General features: G+C 52.0%; 1 protein-coding gene across 5 annotated transcripts in view; it reads left to right on the forward strand.

The window, feature by feature from the left end:
- The window catches only part of TRIM28 (tripartite motif containing 28), a 58118-nt gene that overhangs the window by 37549 nt on the left and 2679 nt on the right, over positions 1–17890 (forward strand). The window contains exons 1-15 of one of the 5 annotated variants that reach the window (XM_025208709.1): positions 2998–3095; positions 4193–4305; positions 5483–5615; positions 6785–6920; positions 9582–9698; positions 10396–10510; positions 10836–10982; positions 12368–12482; positions 12863–13269; positions 13419–13595; positions 14038–14080; positions 14672–14723; positions 14840–15047; positions 16455–16735; positions 17559–17670. In XM_025208709.1, the coding sequence (XP_025064494.1) occupies positions 3089–3095; positions 4193–4305; positions 5483–5615; positions 6785–6920; positions 9582–9698; positions 10396–10510; positions 10836–10982; positions 12368–12482; positions 12863–13269; positions 13419–13595; positions 14038–14080; positions 14672–14723; positions 14840–15047; positions 16455–16735; positions 17559–17670 (2163 nt within the window). In that variant the 5' untranslated portion in view covers positions 2998–3088. Of the gene's footprint in view, positions 1–2997; positions 3096–4107; positions 4306–5482; positions 5616–6784; positions 6921–9581; positions 9699–10395; positions 10511–10835; positions 10983–12367; positions 12483–12862; positions 13270–13418; positions 13596–14037; positions 14081–14671; positions 14724–14839; positions 15048–16454; positions 16736–17558; positions 17671–17890 lie in introns of those variants that run through there. The other 4 variants (XM_014521724.2, XM_014521723.2, XM_014521725.2 and 1 more) reach the window with 4 other exon arrangements.

Genomic DNA, 17890 nt, shown 5'->3' on the forward strand with positions numbered 1-17890 from the left:
CTAGATTTGTCCTCCATAGTACTGAGCTCTAACCCTATCAGAGGCCTCTCCCAGGCTAATCCAGTACAGCTGCATTTCAGGGTATTGTGAACACATGTATTATGGCTGGCTGGCATGTCTGGGCAGCATGGTGGCCATTGTGGGTATTGCCTGATAGAGCATCTGCTGATAAGGAAGCCGTTGGAGACCACTGTTAGCATTTCTTGGCAGAAGACCATTGGGCATCTACCTGTTCCCACGGAAACATGCCTTGGCTGTTTGGTCATGCTGTTTGAATGCTCGGGCATCTGCTGACTTGAGCATTTTGTAACTGCCTTGTTTGAATTCGCAAATAGAATAACTTGTGTATGCACACAACAAAGCAATATGCCATAATTCAGAACCAAAGGTTTTGTAGGTCTAGATTCTTCATTGACACTTGAGTAACCCCCACAGCTGTGATGTGAACAGACAAATATGAGCTGCACTTCACCCCCAGCAGGGTAGAATCTGTGGCTTGCTTGCCAGGGAATTCTGTAAGTACCAGCAGCACCATTGGCCACCTCCCTGTGCATTGGGAACATCACAGGCTGAGCCTGAAGGATGGTAATTGAGCCTTGACTGCTCGTGACTACACCAGCAGGCTTGTTAAAAGATGGGCTTGGAGACCAGTGGAAGGGTTACTCTGCAAGTGCCAGAGGAGAAGCATCAGCAGTAGCTGCTGTGTGCTTTCTCCTGAGAGAAAGCGTGTTTCCACTTCCAAGGTAATTATAATGAACGCCAGTCATTGAGTACTCTCTTGGGATTCTCTTGTGTACCTGCCCTACATCTTGCCTCAGCAAATGACTTCTCCAGCCTGAATGTCATGCTGGTGCAGGGAAGGCTTGGTTTCCACCCACCTACCTGGTGGGCAACCCTCCAAGTACAGTCCCATGCAGTATACTAGGCTAGCAGGCAAAGCTAGCAGTTTACTGGTGGACATTTAGCGTGAAGCAGTCTTACATAAGCTTTTGCTTCCAGCTGGGATGTGTGTTTGTTAGCTCTTACCATACTACTGTCCAGGCTTTTATTGCAGAAAGGGGTGTAATGGTTACAGGGCAGCTGCACCTCTCTAATTTCTGATTACTGAGTACACCTGCCTGAAATTCCCCAGGTCTGTTTTAATCCAGATTGCAGGCTGCAGTCCCCTGAGGATCACCTGTACTTATCTAGTAGGTTGCATTGGATTTGGTGCCTGGTGGTGGTGGTGTTGTTTTTTGTTTTTATTTTTTTGCCTTTCAGCTGTCTGAATACTGACTGATCTGTGCAAATTGAAACATGCTTCAGTAGTAGGAATAAAACATTAGGGGAGAGTTTTAGCAGGCTAACTGATTCTGCTTACCTTTTTATCTAAAGGGTAAGTCTGAAGTTTTGACAAAGAGATTCGTTGGATCATGGGAGATGTAGTTCAGCCAGGAGTGTTGGCCTGTAGAGGAGACTGGAACTGCTAGCTAAGCTAAAAAATTGGGCATTGTTTCCAAATAACATGTCAATATTTACCAAGATGGCTTAAGCAGGACAGGGAACAATAGCTCATGGTTTTCCATCCCGGCTGACAGCCTCCTGCAAAACCAAGCCAAGTACTTCATGCAGCACGCATCCCAGTAATCCCCAAAGAGTGTTGACTTGGCTGTCAGCTAGCTGGTGCTCAGATACTCTCATGGGAGTTTTAAGTGGCACCTTTAAAGATGATATAGGCCTGGCAGGTTGCCCACATCTTTCTCCATTTTTTTGAAAAAAATTTGAGCTTCCCTCTGACCTTGAAGTTGTTGCAATGCTGCTTCTCCTCCCTTAAGGTTTAAGATCATCCCTGCTTCCTTGAGTTGGTGCATTTTGGGTCAGTTGCCCTTAAGGGAAGGTGATAGTTTCCCCTTATCACAACCCATGCTTATTATAGAACTATAGAAAATTAAGGTTGGAAGGGACCAATCATCTTATCCATCTAACCCCCTGCTCAGAGCAGGACCATCTTGGGGACTATAGCATCCCAGCCAAGGCTTTGTCTGCCTGGGTCTTAAAAACCTCTAAAGATGACCTCTAAGGATGGAAATTCCACAACCTTTGTGGGTAGCCTGTTCTACTGCTTTACTTACCTTTTTAGTGAGAGAGTTTCTCCTAATATCTAACCTAAACTTGCCTTGCTTAGCTACTGCCCTGGCTGAGGCTGGGAGCTCTCTGCAAAGCAACAAAGGTGTTGGCCCACAGAGCCTCACCAGCCTTGTGTACAAGTAGGAAGCAGGCAAGCCTTTTTTGTTCTCAGTCTTTTCTGCCTAACTAGCCTATAATATAGACCAAGGCTTCTGGTGTAAGAGTATGGGGGCAGCTTGCTGTGCTTTTGCAGGATGGCTGCTGAACTCAGAGTAACAATGTCAGTCTAATCCAAGTGCAGTGATGGATGGCGGGCTTTGTTCTTTGTAGCCCCATTGAGCTTGAGTAAGCTTCTCATCAGCTCCTAGCAGAGATTGGCTCGGCTCAGCTCAGTGGCAGCAGCTTGCCTGCCAGAGGCATAAGTGGCTTCCAGGAGCCCTGAGCAGCTTTCTTGGCTACAAACACCAAGCAAAGTCTGGTCCAGGAGAAGTATGTGGAGGGGCAGACTCTGCCAGCCAGTCTGTGCTTGTTCTTGCCTGCTTGCAAAGCAGCATCTGTCCTGCTATGTGGGATGGACAGGTTTCTCAGGGCCATTCTCCTTTGTGCAGTAATCCAGGAGGTGATCTTGGCCATGTCCATGCACCAGCTCAGGCAGGATGCTGCCAGTCCGTCATTGTGCCTTTCCTATCTTGTCTGCATGCTTGTTCTGTGCTGATAAAGGGGATGCCACTGGTAGGGATTCACTAGCTCTGTTGCAGAACAGGAATTCTGTTGTAGAGTAGGGATCACTGCTTTTTTTTTTTTTTTTTTTTTTGTAGGTGCAGCTGAGCATATGACACCTTTCCTTCTCACTAGTTGGAGTGGAAAGGAAGTAGGAAGCCAAACAGTCCTTACTGGTGGGGTAGGGAGGCAGGGTTGGAAGCTGGGAAACACCTTACTCTGAGATGCTGTAGAGACTCCCTCCAGGCCTTTGGCAGGGGCCATGTATGGTCAGTGAACTAAAATGTGGTCCTGCATGGTGCTGGGGTGAATAAGCTTTCCTGTCAGGGCAGATTTTACCTTTTGCTCAGGGAGTTGTTCTGGTTGCACTTTTTTTCTTTTTTTTCTTTTTTGCTCTGTGGGATAGCTAAGGGTTTCCTCATTAGTTCTGGGGTTTTTTTGAGGACAGGCTGGGTCTTGTCTGCTGCATCTCCTACTGCCCAGGTGTTGTGGCCTGGGAGAACCACCCCCACAGGATAGCACCAATGACTTGGAGCCTCCGTTGCAATGTGGAATAGCTCCCATCTTTGCTTATTTTCATGGAGTTTAACATATACTTTGAAACGGATGCAAAATACTACCAGAACTCTCAGACATGCTGGCTGCGATTGGGAGGGGGGGAGAACATTGCAATGCCTTCTTTTCATAGGCTGACGGGGATTGCATAAAGCCTTTTTTGTTTCCTGGTTTGTGCTCAGTGCAGAGAGGCAGAGGATATGCCCAAGTGTGGGGCATGATGGGATGGGCTGGCTTGACATTTTTGTACCAAAACAGTCATAGACTTTGCTGGTCATTGCAAAATTGTTGTTGACTACCGTTTTTAACTTTGACCTTTCAGCAGAGGGTGGTAGTAGGTTGTGTCTGGGGGCAGGTTTCACTGCTTTCTTCCACTGCCAAGATGTCATCTGCTAGAAGCTTCTCTCTCCTACCTTGTCCCTAGGGAGTGATAGGTCTGAAGGAGTCAGTGATGCTTAACAGAGCAAACAGCCTTACTTTACCGCACAAGCTTTCTGCCATTTGTCTTTCTTCCTTACAGCACAGCCAGGCAGGAAGGCTCCTGTCTGAAGTCAGCATTGCAGTCCATACCCTCTGCCCTCCCTTCCCGGAGTCTCCTGTCACAGCAGAGCTCCCTGCTCATTCATCCAGCTTGCCTGGCCTACTTTGAAGGGCATTTGTTGGGGGAGGCTGGCTTCTGGTGCTGGACCTAGCACTGTCTGCACCCAGAGCTCTGGTGCTTTGTTCTGCCTGAGGACAGGCATGTGTCCCATTGCCCCCATCAGACCCCTGTGGTGCTCCTTCCCTGATATCTGCTTTCTTTCTCCTGCAGTGATAGACTGTCCAGTCTGTAAACACCAGTGTTACCTGAAAGACATTGTGGAGAACTATTTCATGAGAGACAGTGGGACAGAGTCTGCTACAGACAGTAAGGAGGCCAACCAGGTATGGGTGCCGCCTACCTACCTTTCCCCTGTGCGTTGCAGAACTTTGGACCTTGCCAACAAGAGAAGATGGGAGAGAGAACATTGTTATGTAGTCCAGCCTGTTTGTGAAGTTACTGGAAGGTCCTGAGTGATCAGCAGGACTTAGCTTTTTGGGCTAATGGGAACAGTATCGAACCCTTCCCTGGCACTTTGTCCCTGGTCACTCAGCACTGTCAAAGATGTTTAAACACTGTGTATCCCCAATGCATGCCCTACACAGAGTGAACGGGGTGCCAATAACAACTTTGCCAGACTGCCTCATGGTTATAGTGATCCTGGCGGTCAGTAGCAGGGCCTAGCTGATTTTAATAAATGGACCAAAGAGCAGGAAGGAAAGGGCCCAGGGCTTGTATCCTTCCTTTCCTCTACCCCTTGCTGCTTCCATAAGTTCCAGTCTAGTACTAACTGCTGTACCATATTATTATCCAGGGTTCAGGGCTCACGAAGTTAATCCCCTTTGACAGGCCTTTTTCCTCAACCTCCAAGATCAGGAATCTGTTGCACTGTTGGCACAGCCGCCGCTTCCCCCTGTCCCTCCCCCCAAAAAATTATTGAAGAATCTATGCACAACCTACATCTATCCAGCAGGTCCTGCAGGGCTTTGCCCCTGGGGTTCTTCCCTTCAGAAGTTTGAGGCTTGATCCATCTTGCCCTAGGCCTCTGAAACTGGGGTCCCTCTATATCCTTGCTTCTCCCCTTAGCTCGGGCAGCTCTTAACTTTATGGCTGTATCTGTCTGGCATCTGCACCTGAGCAGCCAACCCCATGCCCAGATGCAATAACTGCCCAAAAAAAGTTACGTAACCCAACACAAAGTGCTGCAGAATAGTTCAAATTGGTCACCCCCTTCTCTCCCTGCCCCCCCCCAGTCCACTTTGTGGTTAGGTGTGAGAAACTAAGTTATAACACTCTTGGTCTCTGCTTGTGCTGTATTTGTGAGTGTCTAATTCCACATCACATGGGGTTGTAGGTACTTAGCACCCCCTGGGAAATCAATCCCAAGGATCAATCCCAGTCCCCTTGCCTTGGCCTGCCTCTCCAGGCTCTCTGGGACCCAAGGTGCCCTCCCTTATTCCAAGGTTGGGTTCTGAGGGTGGGCATGCAAATTATTTTGCTCTCTCCTTGCTCTGTCCTCAGTGCTGCACCAGCTGTGAGGACAATGCCCCTGCTACCAGCTACTGTGTGGAGTGCTCAGAGCCACTGTGTGAGACTTGTGTTGATGCACACCAGCGAGTGAAGTACACAAAGGATCACACAGTCCGGTCCACAGGTCAGTGATCTATGCTGTGCTCCAGGCCTGACTGCCAAGAATTGGAGCACCCCCATGGAGAGTTGTAGATGGGCTTTTTCAACATTCGTGTCTCTAGACTAGGGACACGGGGACTTTGTCTGGCCCATGGTGGGTTGGCATACAGCAGGGCTGAGGCAGCTGTGTAGCTGAACTGCATTTCTAGATAGCCCAGCTGCCACTGCCACTGGCTACAGCCTCATGGTACTGGTGGGATCACGCACACAGCTCTGACCCTGGCCTGCCCTGCACCTGCTCTGGACTTACCACCCACACTAGGCAGCAGCCAGGCAAAAGCTGCTGTTAGGCTTGGGGGAAAAGTGACTGCCTACCTGTTACCATTGCTGGGCCTTTCTTGCTGCAGCCACCCGGAGCTCATGCCCAGGCTGCCCTGTGGTCCTCTTTGCCGCCCTGGCTGCCTAGCGGGGCAGCAGTGGCAGTGGAGAAGACCTGCAAGGCAACCCAGGCACAGGCTCTGGGTGGCTGTAGCAAGAAGGGCCCAGCAGTGATGAGGGGGAGGCAGCCGCTTATATCTCATGCCTAGCAGCAGCTTCTGCCCAGCTGCTGCTGCTGCCACCACTCGGCATGGATGAGCGAGTCTGGAGCAGGCACTGGGTGGGTTGGGGTCAGGGCTGTGCATGCGGCTTCTGGCTGGTCCACAGTTAGCTCACTCTGCAAGTCTGCAGCGGGGTCTGGGCTGGGGCTGTGTACTCGGCTGTTGCCAGGCGCTGGTGGGGGTGGCGGGGAGGAGCCACAGGGTGTGCAGGCTCTGGGCTGTGGGAGGGGGTGGGGAGGATGCTGGCCAGCCTGCAACAGTTCCTAAAACTGCCTATGTGGCCTATGGGCCCAAATAATTGCATGCCCCTGCTCTAGATCCACCAGGGTGTCATGCTTAGGTCTTGCATACATGGGAGATGGTTAGACACTCTGGGTTTTGTGTAGCTTGAGCTATTTTCAAGTGTTTTCGAGTCCAGTTCTTCTAAGCTGGAACATGTGTGTCCCCATGGATTTCTGCTGTTTGAGCTGAACAAGGATATATTCTTCAATTTGGTTAATGTGTAGATGAGATGGGAGCAGAAAAAGCCATGCCTTCTAAGGGGCAGCTCTGCCTGTTGGGAGGAGGTAACTCTTACTCTACTGTTTGCCTGCAGGTGGGTCGAAGTCCAAGGAGGGGGCACGCACAGTCTACTGCTCTGTCCACAAGCAGGAGCCCTTGGTACTTTTTTGTGACACCTGTGACACACTGACCTGCCGTGACTGTCAGCTCAACGCGCACAAGGATCACCAGTAAGTGGGGTCTTCCACACCGTAGAATCACGGAATCATAGAAAATTAGGGTTGGAAGGGACATCAGGAGGTCATCTAGTCCCAACCCCCTGCTCAGAGCCAACTAGATCATTGCAGCCAGGGCTTTGTTGAGCTGGCCTTAAACTTCCAAGGATGGAGATTCCACCACCTTTTTTAGGTAACCTGTTCCAGTGCTTCACCACCCACCTAGTGAGAGTTTTTCCTAAAACCCAACTTAAACCTCCCTTGCTGCAAATTGAGACCAGTGCTCATTGTTCTGTCAGCACTGAGAACAGTTTAGCTCCATCCTCTTTGGCACCACCCTTCAGGTAGTTGAAGGTGCTGTCAGACCTCCCCTCAGTCTTCTCTTCTGCAGACTAAATAAACTCATTTCCCTCAGCCTCTCCTTGAAGATCATGTGACCTGTGGCAGAATACCATATCTCTCTCTCCCCAAACTCTGTCTGACAATTTGGTTACCATGGTCACTGCAGAGGGCAGATACTTCTGGCCCCATTGGCTTCAGGTAACCCTGAGTTGTAACCTGAGCTGGATACATTCCTGAGGAAGGAGGTGGAAACCTGTTTCCTCTGCCTACTTGACTGGCCTCGTACACCTGGGTGGGGGCTTAAACTCCCTATTGTTCTAAGCAATGTCTTCATGACTAGAAGGGGGCTAGAGACCCTGTCAGTCTACCTGGCAACTGGTGATGCATTTCAAATTGGTTGGCTGGCAGCCAACAGTTGCTGGCCTTCATTGGATCAGGTAAATGAGGTCATAAGAGTTATGTAAGTGAAGGACTGGCCAGGAGGAGGGGTAGCAGCCCTGATGAGAACTCTCAGAGAAGCTGGACCATCTGAAACTCATGCTCTCTCTTGAAACTCATGTGCGTTGAACTGTTTGCCTCCAGAGGGAATCTCCATCTGCCTCTGGATGATACTTGTGAGTAAGCTACTTGAGATCTAACTAGACATATAGCTTGCAGTAACTCTGATGTGTGATCAAAGGCTACTGTGCCACAGTTTGCGCCAAGGTATTTCTCTGATATTGCCCTATTCCAAACCTATCCTTGTAACCAGTAAAGCTCTCTTGTATCTAGCATGGGAGACTTACTGGGAGAGGGTCTAGATTATGCCTTGGGGTCCCCTTGGTTTGGCTGACTAAGGGAGGCCACTGTTTGTGCTTCAGGCTGAGGGAAGCACCCCAAGTTCTTGGAGTGGGTCAAGTACCTTCAAGGACTACTAGGCCTGTGTTTTCCAGAGGGCTCAGGTCCAAGATCAGTACATACTTGACTCCAGGTGGTGGCAGCATTACCCCCAGGCTTGCAGATATGCTCCAAGAAGGGGTGGGCCGGACACGAGGCACCCCCAACATGGAAGGTGGTCGGGCACATTGGGTGAGTGGTTCAACGTAGGAACACCCCTACTGGCTTGCCACATGCCCCAGCCCCCAAACCATTTTCGTTGCTTTCTGCTGGACTCTCTCCAACTTGTTCACATTCTTTCTATAGTTGGGGGGTGGGGGGAGCAAAACTGGATACAGTACTCCAGATGTAGCCTCACCAGTGCAGAATAGAGCGGAATAATTACTTCCCTTGATCTGCTGTCACCACTCATACTAATGCAGCCCAGTATGCTGTTAGCGTTCTTGACAAGAAGGGCACACTGCTGACTTGTATCTGTCCACTGTAACCCCCAGCTCCTTTTCTGCAGAGCTGCTGCTAAGCCAGCAGCTGTAGTGGTACATAGGATTGTTCTGTCCTAAATGCAGGACTTTGCACTTGTCCATGTAGAACCTTATGAGATTTCTTTTGGCCTAGTCCTCCAATTTTTCTAGGCTGCTGAATCCTAGCCCCACCTTCCATTGTATCTACTACACCCCTTCCGCTTGATGTCATCCGTGAACTTGCTGAGGGTGCAATCCATCCCACCTTCCAGGTCATTAATGAAGATATTAAACAAAACTGGCACCAGGACCAACCCCTGGGGCATTCCACTTGATACTGGCTGCCAACTGGATATTGAGCTATTGATTTACTACCTGTTGAATCTGACAGTTCAAGCCAGCTTTCTGTCCACCTTACAGTCCATTCATCCAACCCATACTTCCTCAGCTTGCTTGCAAGAACGCTGTGGGAGATGCTATTGGAAGCCTTGCTAAAGTCAAGGTATATCACATCTGCTACTTTCCCCCATCCATAGAGCCAGTCATCTCATCATAGAAGGCATTCAGGTTGGTCAGGCATGCCTTGCCCTTGGTGAATCCATGGCAACTGTTCCTAATCACTGCCTTCTCCTCCAAGTGCTTAGAAATGGATTCTGTGAGGATCTACTCCATGATTTTTCTTTGAGGACCCTGCCTTGGCCTGTGTGGAACTAGACTCCTCATGATGAAGCCTGCCTGTGCTCTTGGTCTGTCCTGGACAGTGTGGTCATCAAAACCATATTGACCCCTACTACCATATGTTTCTTGGCACTTTCAACGTGGCCAGCTCAGCCCCCCCTTTTTGCTGTGTTCAAGCTAGATCCTGCAGTCTTCTCCCTCCAGCTTTGGGTGGGGGAAGCTGGGCTCTGTTCACCAGTGGCAGGAGCCGTAGCATGAGTCCCTGTGTCTGTCCTTCAGCCAGTGCTTACTTGCCCATGGCCTCGTACCACCCCTACAGGTACCAGTTCCTGGAGGATGCTGTCAGGAACCAGCGCAAGATGCTGTCATCACTTGTGAAGCGCCTGGGGGACAAGCATGCCAACCTGCAGAAATCCACCAAGGAAGTGCGCAGCTCGTACGTAACCCTGTGGTGCCAGGGAGGGAGGGAGGGCAGGAGCCCTCTCCTGGTCTGCCCAGCCCTTCTACCCTATGCAGTAGGGGGTCACACATGGAGCTGCTAGGAATGGCCCACTAGGGACTCTTCTTGCTACTGTCTGTGGGCTGTATGGAGGGATATCCTAGAACTCTTTTCTGGTAAGAGACCTGGAAAGGCAAACTAACCACAGGGTTGCCTGTTTAATCCTGAGGTCTCTGATCTGGGCCTGGAACAGTCCTATGGTGCTGTTGCCTGAGGAGATAGGTTGACACACAGTGGTGGTGGAGGCAAGGGGCAGGTTCCCTTTCTCCCGTCTCTAGTTATGCAGAGATAATGCAGTACTCATGTTGGCTCCTAGCTGCCATTGTTTGCCTTGGCAGACTCCATGATAGGGATGAGAGAACTTGAACTATAACAGTCTCTCCAGTTCTGTGCTGGCTTTAACTGCAATGCACAGGGTCCCTGGAGGGAAAGGGTTGTGAGACTATCTTAGGCAGAGCAGCCTGGTAATTGATCCAAGTACCATGTTTATGCCTAAGTTGCCTGAACTGCGGAAGGGCTCTGCTGTCTGCAAGGTGTTAGACTCTTTAATACTTGGGCAGGAGACCTGGCTGCATTTGTATCTGGGTCAGGGATAACTGCTTACTGCAAGGGTGTTGCTTGCCTTGCTTTTCAGGATCCGGCAAGTGACAGATGTGCAGAAGCGGGTCCAGGTAGATGTGAAGATGGCCATTCTGCAAATAATGAAGGAGCTCAATAAGCGTGGCAAAGTGCTGGTCAGCGACGCACAGGTGGGTACATGCTGTCCTGTCCATCTGTGTCCCTGTGCCACTGCCTGTGGTGTGCGTCACATCACCCCACCCCCCCACCCCCTCCAGTTATGCTGGTGTGTGATGGTAGATGCTGCTTTGTTCTCCTGCAGCCTGGGGAGAAGTGGGGCTTCACTTGAGCATGCAAGAAGCTGTTAACTCACAAAAAGGGATGCAGGTGGCTCTGCATATCTTGCACTTTTATGGGGACTCTCAGGAGGTGCTTCCTTTATCTTGTTGCAGCCCAGAACAGTGGAGCTCTTGGGCACAGGATGTGCCCATGTAACAGTGTCTTGTTGCTTTGCAGAAAGTGACAGAGGGGCAGCAGGAGAAGCTGGAGCGGCAACATTGGGCCATGACTAAGTTGCAGCGCCACCAGGAGCACATCCTGCGATTTGCATCCTGGGCCTTGGAGAGTGACAACAACACTGCCCTGCTGCTCTCTAAGAAACTGGTGAGTGGGGAGGAGGTCTCTGCCAGAGCCAGAACAAGCCACATCCTAGCTCTTGGGAGCTTGACTGGGGACTTTTCCTAATCACCTCTGGTCCTGGCATAGCTATAGTGTATGATTTGGGGGCACCAAGCAGGTCCCAGTGAAGGTGTACTCTCCACAGCCTCCCCACTCTCAGCAGTCTCCACTTCAGAGAGCCTTCTCTTGGTGAATCAAAGGATTGAGTTGGGCACAGCTTGTTCCCAGCCTGGCTGTCTTCAAGCTTTGTTCTGTCCAAAAGTCCCAAGTAGAAGAGTAGCAGCTCCAGCAATGCAGAGAAGATGTGGTGTGTGAAGGTGGATGTCTGGTCCCTTCAGGTTGTGGATCCATCACTGTCACGGGGAGGGGGTGTAATACATGTGTATGTTGATGAATTCCTGCTCTAGCTGGCTGCTTATCTTCTGGAGTACCTATAGAGAAGTTGCTGTCCCAATCAACTCAGTTCCTGCTCTGCCATTCCTAGGTACCCCTAGATTAGAGTTGGTTCCAGGTCCCAGGCAGAAGCCCTATCCTTCTAGGCTAAAGTTGGCATCTGCCTCTGGCTCAGTGAATACTTGTAAAAAGTGAAACAGCTGTGACAATTCGTCTTGTCGGAGATAAGACCAAGGTAGTAGGAAAGAAACGCCCACCGTCATCCTTGGGGAGACCTGTTCCAGACAGCCTCTGAGTCCACTGCACCACAGTTCCTGCACCAGCTAGGAGCACTCCCACGCCAGCTGAGCTGGAGGTTGTTTCCCCACCCATAATTTTGACAAGTTTCCAAGAATTCCTATTGCACGAGGACAGCAAGACAACTTAAGAACACCTCAAGGCAAAGATGCTTAGGCCAGAATTGCCAGGAGCTCTATGCTTGAGGCCCTCCCCTAGGAGTTAGTAAACAGGCCCGTGTCCCAGGTCGAACTTGGAAGAGCTGGGACTCTTGTCTGGGTCTCCTACCAACCAGGTAAATGCTGACCATTGAATGGTTCTAGGATGGGTGCGTGTTGGAACTGAATGGTCTTGGTTTCCTGATGTGCAATGGGAATTCTTAGAAACTTGTCAAAATGTTCATGGGTGGGGAAACTGCTTCTGGCTCAGCTAGGTCAGGGGTGCTCCTTGTTGGTGCAGACAACTTGTGTGGCAGTAGACTGGGAGGCTGTCTGGAATAGGTCTCTCCGAGGATGAGGGTGGGTGTTTCTTTCCTACCACCTTGGTTTTGCATCTGACAAGGCAAGTTGCTTCCCCTTGGAGTTGGATTCTCTGCTTTCCAGGCCCCAGGTTATGGACTGGGGTGGAAATGGCCTGTCTGCCTCTGTCTCTCCAGAATTTTTGCCTTGCGTAATAGTATGTTCTCTCCCTCCATGGCTCAGATCTACTTCCAGCTGCACCGTGCCCTCAAGATGATTGTTGACCCTGTAGAGCCTCAGTGTGATATGAAGTTCCAGTGGGACCTGAATGCCTGGACCAAGAGTGCTGAGACCTTTGGTGAGCAGTGGAGTTGCTGTGCGGAGAGAAGAATGAAGAGGGTTGCAAATGCCCCTGACTCCTGGGTTGGGTTTGCTGGAGCTGCTATGGCACAAGTCACAGCACTCCTTTGACTCAGTTCTGTGGCAGCTTGTGTGTGAGGCATGAGGGAATAGTGTACTGTTGTCATGAGCCTGGTGCTCAGCTGTGTCTCTTCCCCACAGCTTAGTGGGGACCTGCTTTTTCTCCTGGTAGGCAGGTGACTTGCTTTCTGTCAACCTAGCTTTTGCTGCATCGGTGTCTTCTGCAGGGGCTGCTGCTTCCTTATGGTGCCAGAGAGGGTAGATATAATTGCACCAGAAGTTCATAGTGGCTAACCTGCTCCTCCCCTCCATTCTCAGGAACAATTGTGTCAGAGAGGAATGTTACCCTGCCAACACCAGCACCCAATGCCCAGCCTGCGCAGACCCAGCGTGCCAACGCCACTGGCCCAGCAGCAGGAGGAGCGGCGAAACAGGTCTCCAGCACTTCCCAGGTACTGGCACCTCTTAAGAATGTCTCTCCTATGGTCCCAAGCCGGCCCCGGGCTGCTGTCCCCCAGAGCCAGCCTCCACCTCTGCAGCAGCAGCCGCCGATGCAGTCTCCCCGGATCCTGACGGCCACCACGGCCCCCCTGGTAAACACCGGCAGCACCGTCGTACAGCCCCTACAGGTCCAGCTAGTGCAGCAAGGCGGCCTCCTGCAGATGAATGGCCAGCAGCAAGTCATGGGTCAGCTGGTGCTCGTCCCCCAGGTCAATGGGACTCAGGTGGGTGCCAGCTCCGGCTCCTGCCTAGCCTTGTACCAGAGGTGGTGGGGAGCTCCTCCCCATGGTGGGTGTGGTGACTGTGGGGTGGCTCAAGTATCAAGTTCTTTCCTGCCTGGGGTGGGTGACCGGTCCTCTTCTTTCCCCTGCAGGGTGTGCAGCAAGTCACTGTGCAGTCCAGTGTTGTGAGCAAGGGTCAGTATGCCCCGGGACCCCTGCTACTGCCCTCTAACCAGGTGGGGCCAAAACGGATTGCTGCTGCTGCTGCCACTGCATCCCCTGACTCGTTCAATACTGAAGGCAATGCTCAGGCATCCTCCACCACACAAGTGAGCAGGGCTGGTGAGAGGCTGGGCTGGTATTGGAGGGGATGTGCAGGAGCCTCAGTTGAAGGTAGAGGCTAGAAGAATTTGGGAAGATGAAGTGCTGCTTGCAACATATCATGTAGCTACTCAGAAAGGAGCAAAAAGGGGGCTGCAGATTTGGGGTGGAACAAGCTTAGTCTGTCATACCCTGCTTGTTTACACCTTGCAGTATGTTTTTCATTTGTTGCTTTGTATATTCTCTATTTCTCCTTGTGCACAAGGGGTGCAGCTGATGTTTGGGCAGGGTGGGATAGCTGCTGGGACTGGTAAAAGTGGGTTGGCAGCAGAGGGCTGCTGGGAGGGAAGAGGGAGCCTTGGGACAGGACTGGCAGTGGAGTTCTTGTGGTTAAAGGAGGGGACAACTTGGGATAAACTTCCCATAACATGCTTTCCTGCTCACTTGCAGCCCATGGACACTCATGATGAAGGCTATTCCAACTCTGAGCTAGGTGAGTGCCTGTGGAGGGAGGGTGGGTCCTGGGATGTCCCGTGCTGTGGGGCCCTACACTGCTGCCCAGCTGAGGAAATTAATCCCTAGTAGCAGTGTTTGGCTGATGGTGTAGCTGGGGTCCTTCAGGAAGGACTGGGGATATTGTGAGTGACAGGGAAGAGTTTCCTGTTGCTGGTGTTGCCTCTGCCTCTATGGTGAGCTCATGGAGCTGGGAGTTCAAAGCCGAGTTGAGCTTGGAACTTGGGGTTGTTTCCCCAACACCCTCCCCATCCTTCCCCTATGGGGCTCTTCTGGTCTTTTTGTCCACTTCCTGCTTCACAGCCATGCCTTCTCCAGCAATTGGCTGGTGTCTTCTGGGGTGGGCAGCCCTTTCTCCAGTTGCTCTCTTGGGGTGGGATGAGCTTCCTCTCCACCTCCAGGGTCAGCTTCTTTCCTACTCACCATACCTGGAAGCCTGTCTAGAGCAGTCACGTGGTCAAGGACCATGGCTGGTGTGTAGCCACTTCCAGTGTTATGAGATCAGAACAGGGTGGAGAGGGCATGCTTCAGGTGACTGTTTCTTAACATCTGTTCTGCATTTATTTTCCAGCAGATGGTGCTTTCTCTGGAAGGGCTGAAGCTAATGTATCAGGATTGAAGAGGTGAGTCCAGGAGTGATGCTGCATAGGGTGAGGAAGGGCCAGGCCTCCTTTACATGGGGTGCTGGCACCCTGCATTGGCCAAGGCACACTTCTGAGCCCTCTGCTGTCTCTTTCAGGACCAAGGCAACAGATGGTGATGTGAACAGCATCATGCGTAAGGTGCCACGTGTCAGCTTGGAGCGCCTCGATGTGGACTTGACCGCTGATAGCCAGCCACCTGTCTTCAAGGTTTTCCCTGGCAACACCAATGAGGACTACAACCTCATTGTCATTGAGCGTGGGGCCCAGCAGGCCACTGCCCCACATCCTGGAGCTGTGGTTAAGGTCAGGACCATCATGAGGAGAGGCAAAGAGATGGGATGCAGTTCTATAGATGGCCGTGTACAGAGAGCGTGGGTGTCAGGTTCTGGGGACTCTTGGTCCAACAAATACGTAGCAGCATTTCGCTGGCTTGGGGAGTAGGTTTTGGGCACTATGCAGTTAATCAGCAGGTATATCTGGAGTGCTCGCTATCCTGTATAAGTTTTTGGGGCTCAGTTTCAGCAAGGGTCTAGTTCAGGGGTAGGCAGTGTTTTTGGCCGGAATGCTGAAAAAATCACAATGTCTACCTTAGAAGGTGCTGGAGTGCCGGCATGCCAGAAAAACAAAATGAGGGCATGGGGGTACATTGCGGTGCGTCTTGCCTATTAGTATATTTAATAATCATAAATGTTGCCTGTATTCCTTTTTTGTTGAGCATGTTGCAATGAGAGAGAGAGAGAAAAGAGAGAGAGGAGAGAGAGAAAAAGGAGAGCAGAGAGAGAACCAGGCACACGGACATGGAGAGCCACATGCACATATGCAGAGAACCAGAACAGACGCATGTGTGCACACGTCCACAACCAGACACGTGTGCGACACAAAACCAGACAGAGATGGACAAAGACACAGAACCAGATGCTGGGCTCAGAGTGGGAGCAGGTGGGCCTAGCTGTTGCCAGCCACAAAGCCCGGGCTGCTCCCAGCAGGCAGCTGGGCAGCTGCAAGCAGACTGGGCTCTGTGGTTAGCAGCAGCTATCCAGAGCCTGGGCTGGTTGCAGCCAGGAGGCTGCAGACATCTGCTCCAGGCTCCGGCATCAGCTCCATACTGGCGGGTGCACATGTGCCTCAGAGCGGATGGTGGGGATAGGGCCTGAGGCAGCACAGACCTCCTGCTATCTGCTGTGAGGTCCATGTGCAGTCACTGCCAGCATGGACCTGATGCCAGGGCTGTGGAGCCCGGTGCAGTTATTTGCAGCCTACTTGCTGCCTGCTGCAGCTGCCCAGAGCCCAGGTTGGCTACAAATGGCTGTGCCAGGCTCCAGAGCCCAGTCACCAGCTCTGTGCCAGCAGCAGGGGAGTGGCCGGGGTCGTGCTGCCTCAGGCCCGCTCCGAGGCATACATGCACCCGCTGGTATGGAGCTAATGCTGGAGCCCAGAGCAGATGTTTGCAGCCTCCTGGCTGCAACCGGCCCAGGGTCTGGGTAGCTGCAAGCAGACCAGGCTCCGTGGTTGGCTTGCAGCCGCCCAGCTGCCTGCTGGGAGCAGCCCATGCTTCGTGGCTGGCAGCAGCTGCCTAGAGCCCAAGCTGGTGGGGGCGCACTGAGCAAAATGGCATCGTGTGCTGTGCTTGGCACATGTGCCGGGGGTTGCTGACCCCTGGTCTAGTTGCTCAGAGGTGTGCTGACACTTTTTTTGTTTTGTTACTACCAGGAGGAGCAGATGGAAGCAGCAATTGAGGAGCCAAAGGACACCAAACCAGTCATCTTATCCCACGATGCTGAGGGTAATGTGCCCCGCCTCATCTCCCCAAGCGGGAGCAGCAGTTCTGGCCTGGATGTACAACCAGCCCACAACCAGGATGGTGGCTTAGAGGCAACCGACTCGGCACGCTGCAAGGTCTGCCAGAAGGCTGGCTCCGTGGTGATGTGTAACCAGTGTGAGCAATGCTACCACCTGGACTGCCACCTCCCTGTGCTGCAGGAGATTCCTAGGTACTTACCTAAGAGGTCTACTGGGTACTGACCCTGCCATGCTGGTCCAGTGCGTCTTTCTCTAATGCATCTATATCAAGAAGGTTGTGGTATAAGGTGCCTGCAAGACATGTTCCATGTCTCTCTTCCAGCCCAGCAGGGAGAGTGTGGATTCCTATCTGCAGTGCAGGGTCTGAAGGCAGTCTGGCCATGTCCCTGTACAATGGGTTTGCCTTTTGGGATTGGAGTCGGGGGAAGATCTTGGGGCCAGTACACCTGGGTTTTGTTGTGGGAGGGCAGTCCTCTGCCTCTAGTAGGTAAGGGCTGAGAGCCATAATTTCATAGTTGGTGGGGTCGGAAGGGACCTGAGCAGATCATCAAGTCCGACGACGATCCCCCCCCCCCCCCCCCCCGCGGCGCGAAAAAAAAGACGAGCAAAACAACCACCAGCCTTCTTTTGAAGACCCCGAGGGTAGGAGCGAGCACCACTTACCTTGGAAGGTGCTTCCTGCTCCTAGCCCCCCTGACTGTGAAGTAGTGCCTCCTGATATCTAGCTTGAATCTACTCTCCGTCAACTTTATGGCCGTTATTCCTTGTTACTCCCAGTAGTGCTCGGGGCAACAGGGACTCTCCCATTGCTTGCTGGTCTCCCTTGGCCAGTTTATAGACAGCCACCAGATCCCCTCCTAGCCTTTGACCCTGCTCAGGATGCCTGGGTTCTGTCCCTGTCTCTGACACACAGATGCTGCCAAAGAATCCTGTTTCCTTTCCATTGGAGTCCCTGGGAGTCTGGCTGAAGGTGACTTTTGGGGATGATGCTCACTTCTTTCTTCTGCCCCACAGCCAGGAATGGAGATGCCTGTTGTGCCAGGACCTATCGGCATTTGGTGATGAGGACGGCACCAGCTTCCCCACTTCGGAGGGTCCTCAAAAACTCTCTCCCTCGGATCAGCAGGTGCATGGAAGAGGGCCAGTCTGGTGTTCTGCAGGGGCTGAAGTTGGAGGGAGGGTCAAGATGGCATTGGGGAGCTTTTCCCTGCCCACAGCAGGAAGAAGTTGGAGAGGGACTGAGTTCTCATATTTTACTTGGAGTGGCCTAGCAACTGTACTGGGTCCAGGCTGTGGTCCCCTACAGCTGGTCCCAGATTTTGGCTGCCCCTGCTCAGCAGGGAGGG

This window comes from Alligator sinensis, unplaced genomic scaffold (assembly GCF_000455745.1).
Source record: "Alligator sinensis unplaced genomic scaffold, ASM45574v1 scaffold496_1, whole genome shotgun sequence".
Lineage (NCBI taxonomy): Eukaryota > Metazoa > Chordata > Crocodylia > Alligatoridae > Alligator > Alligator sinensis.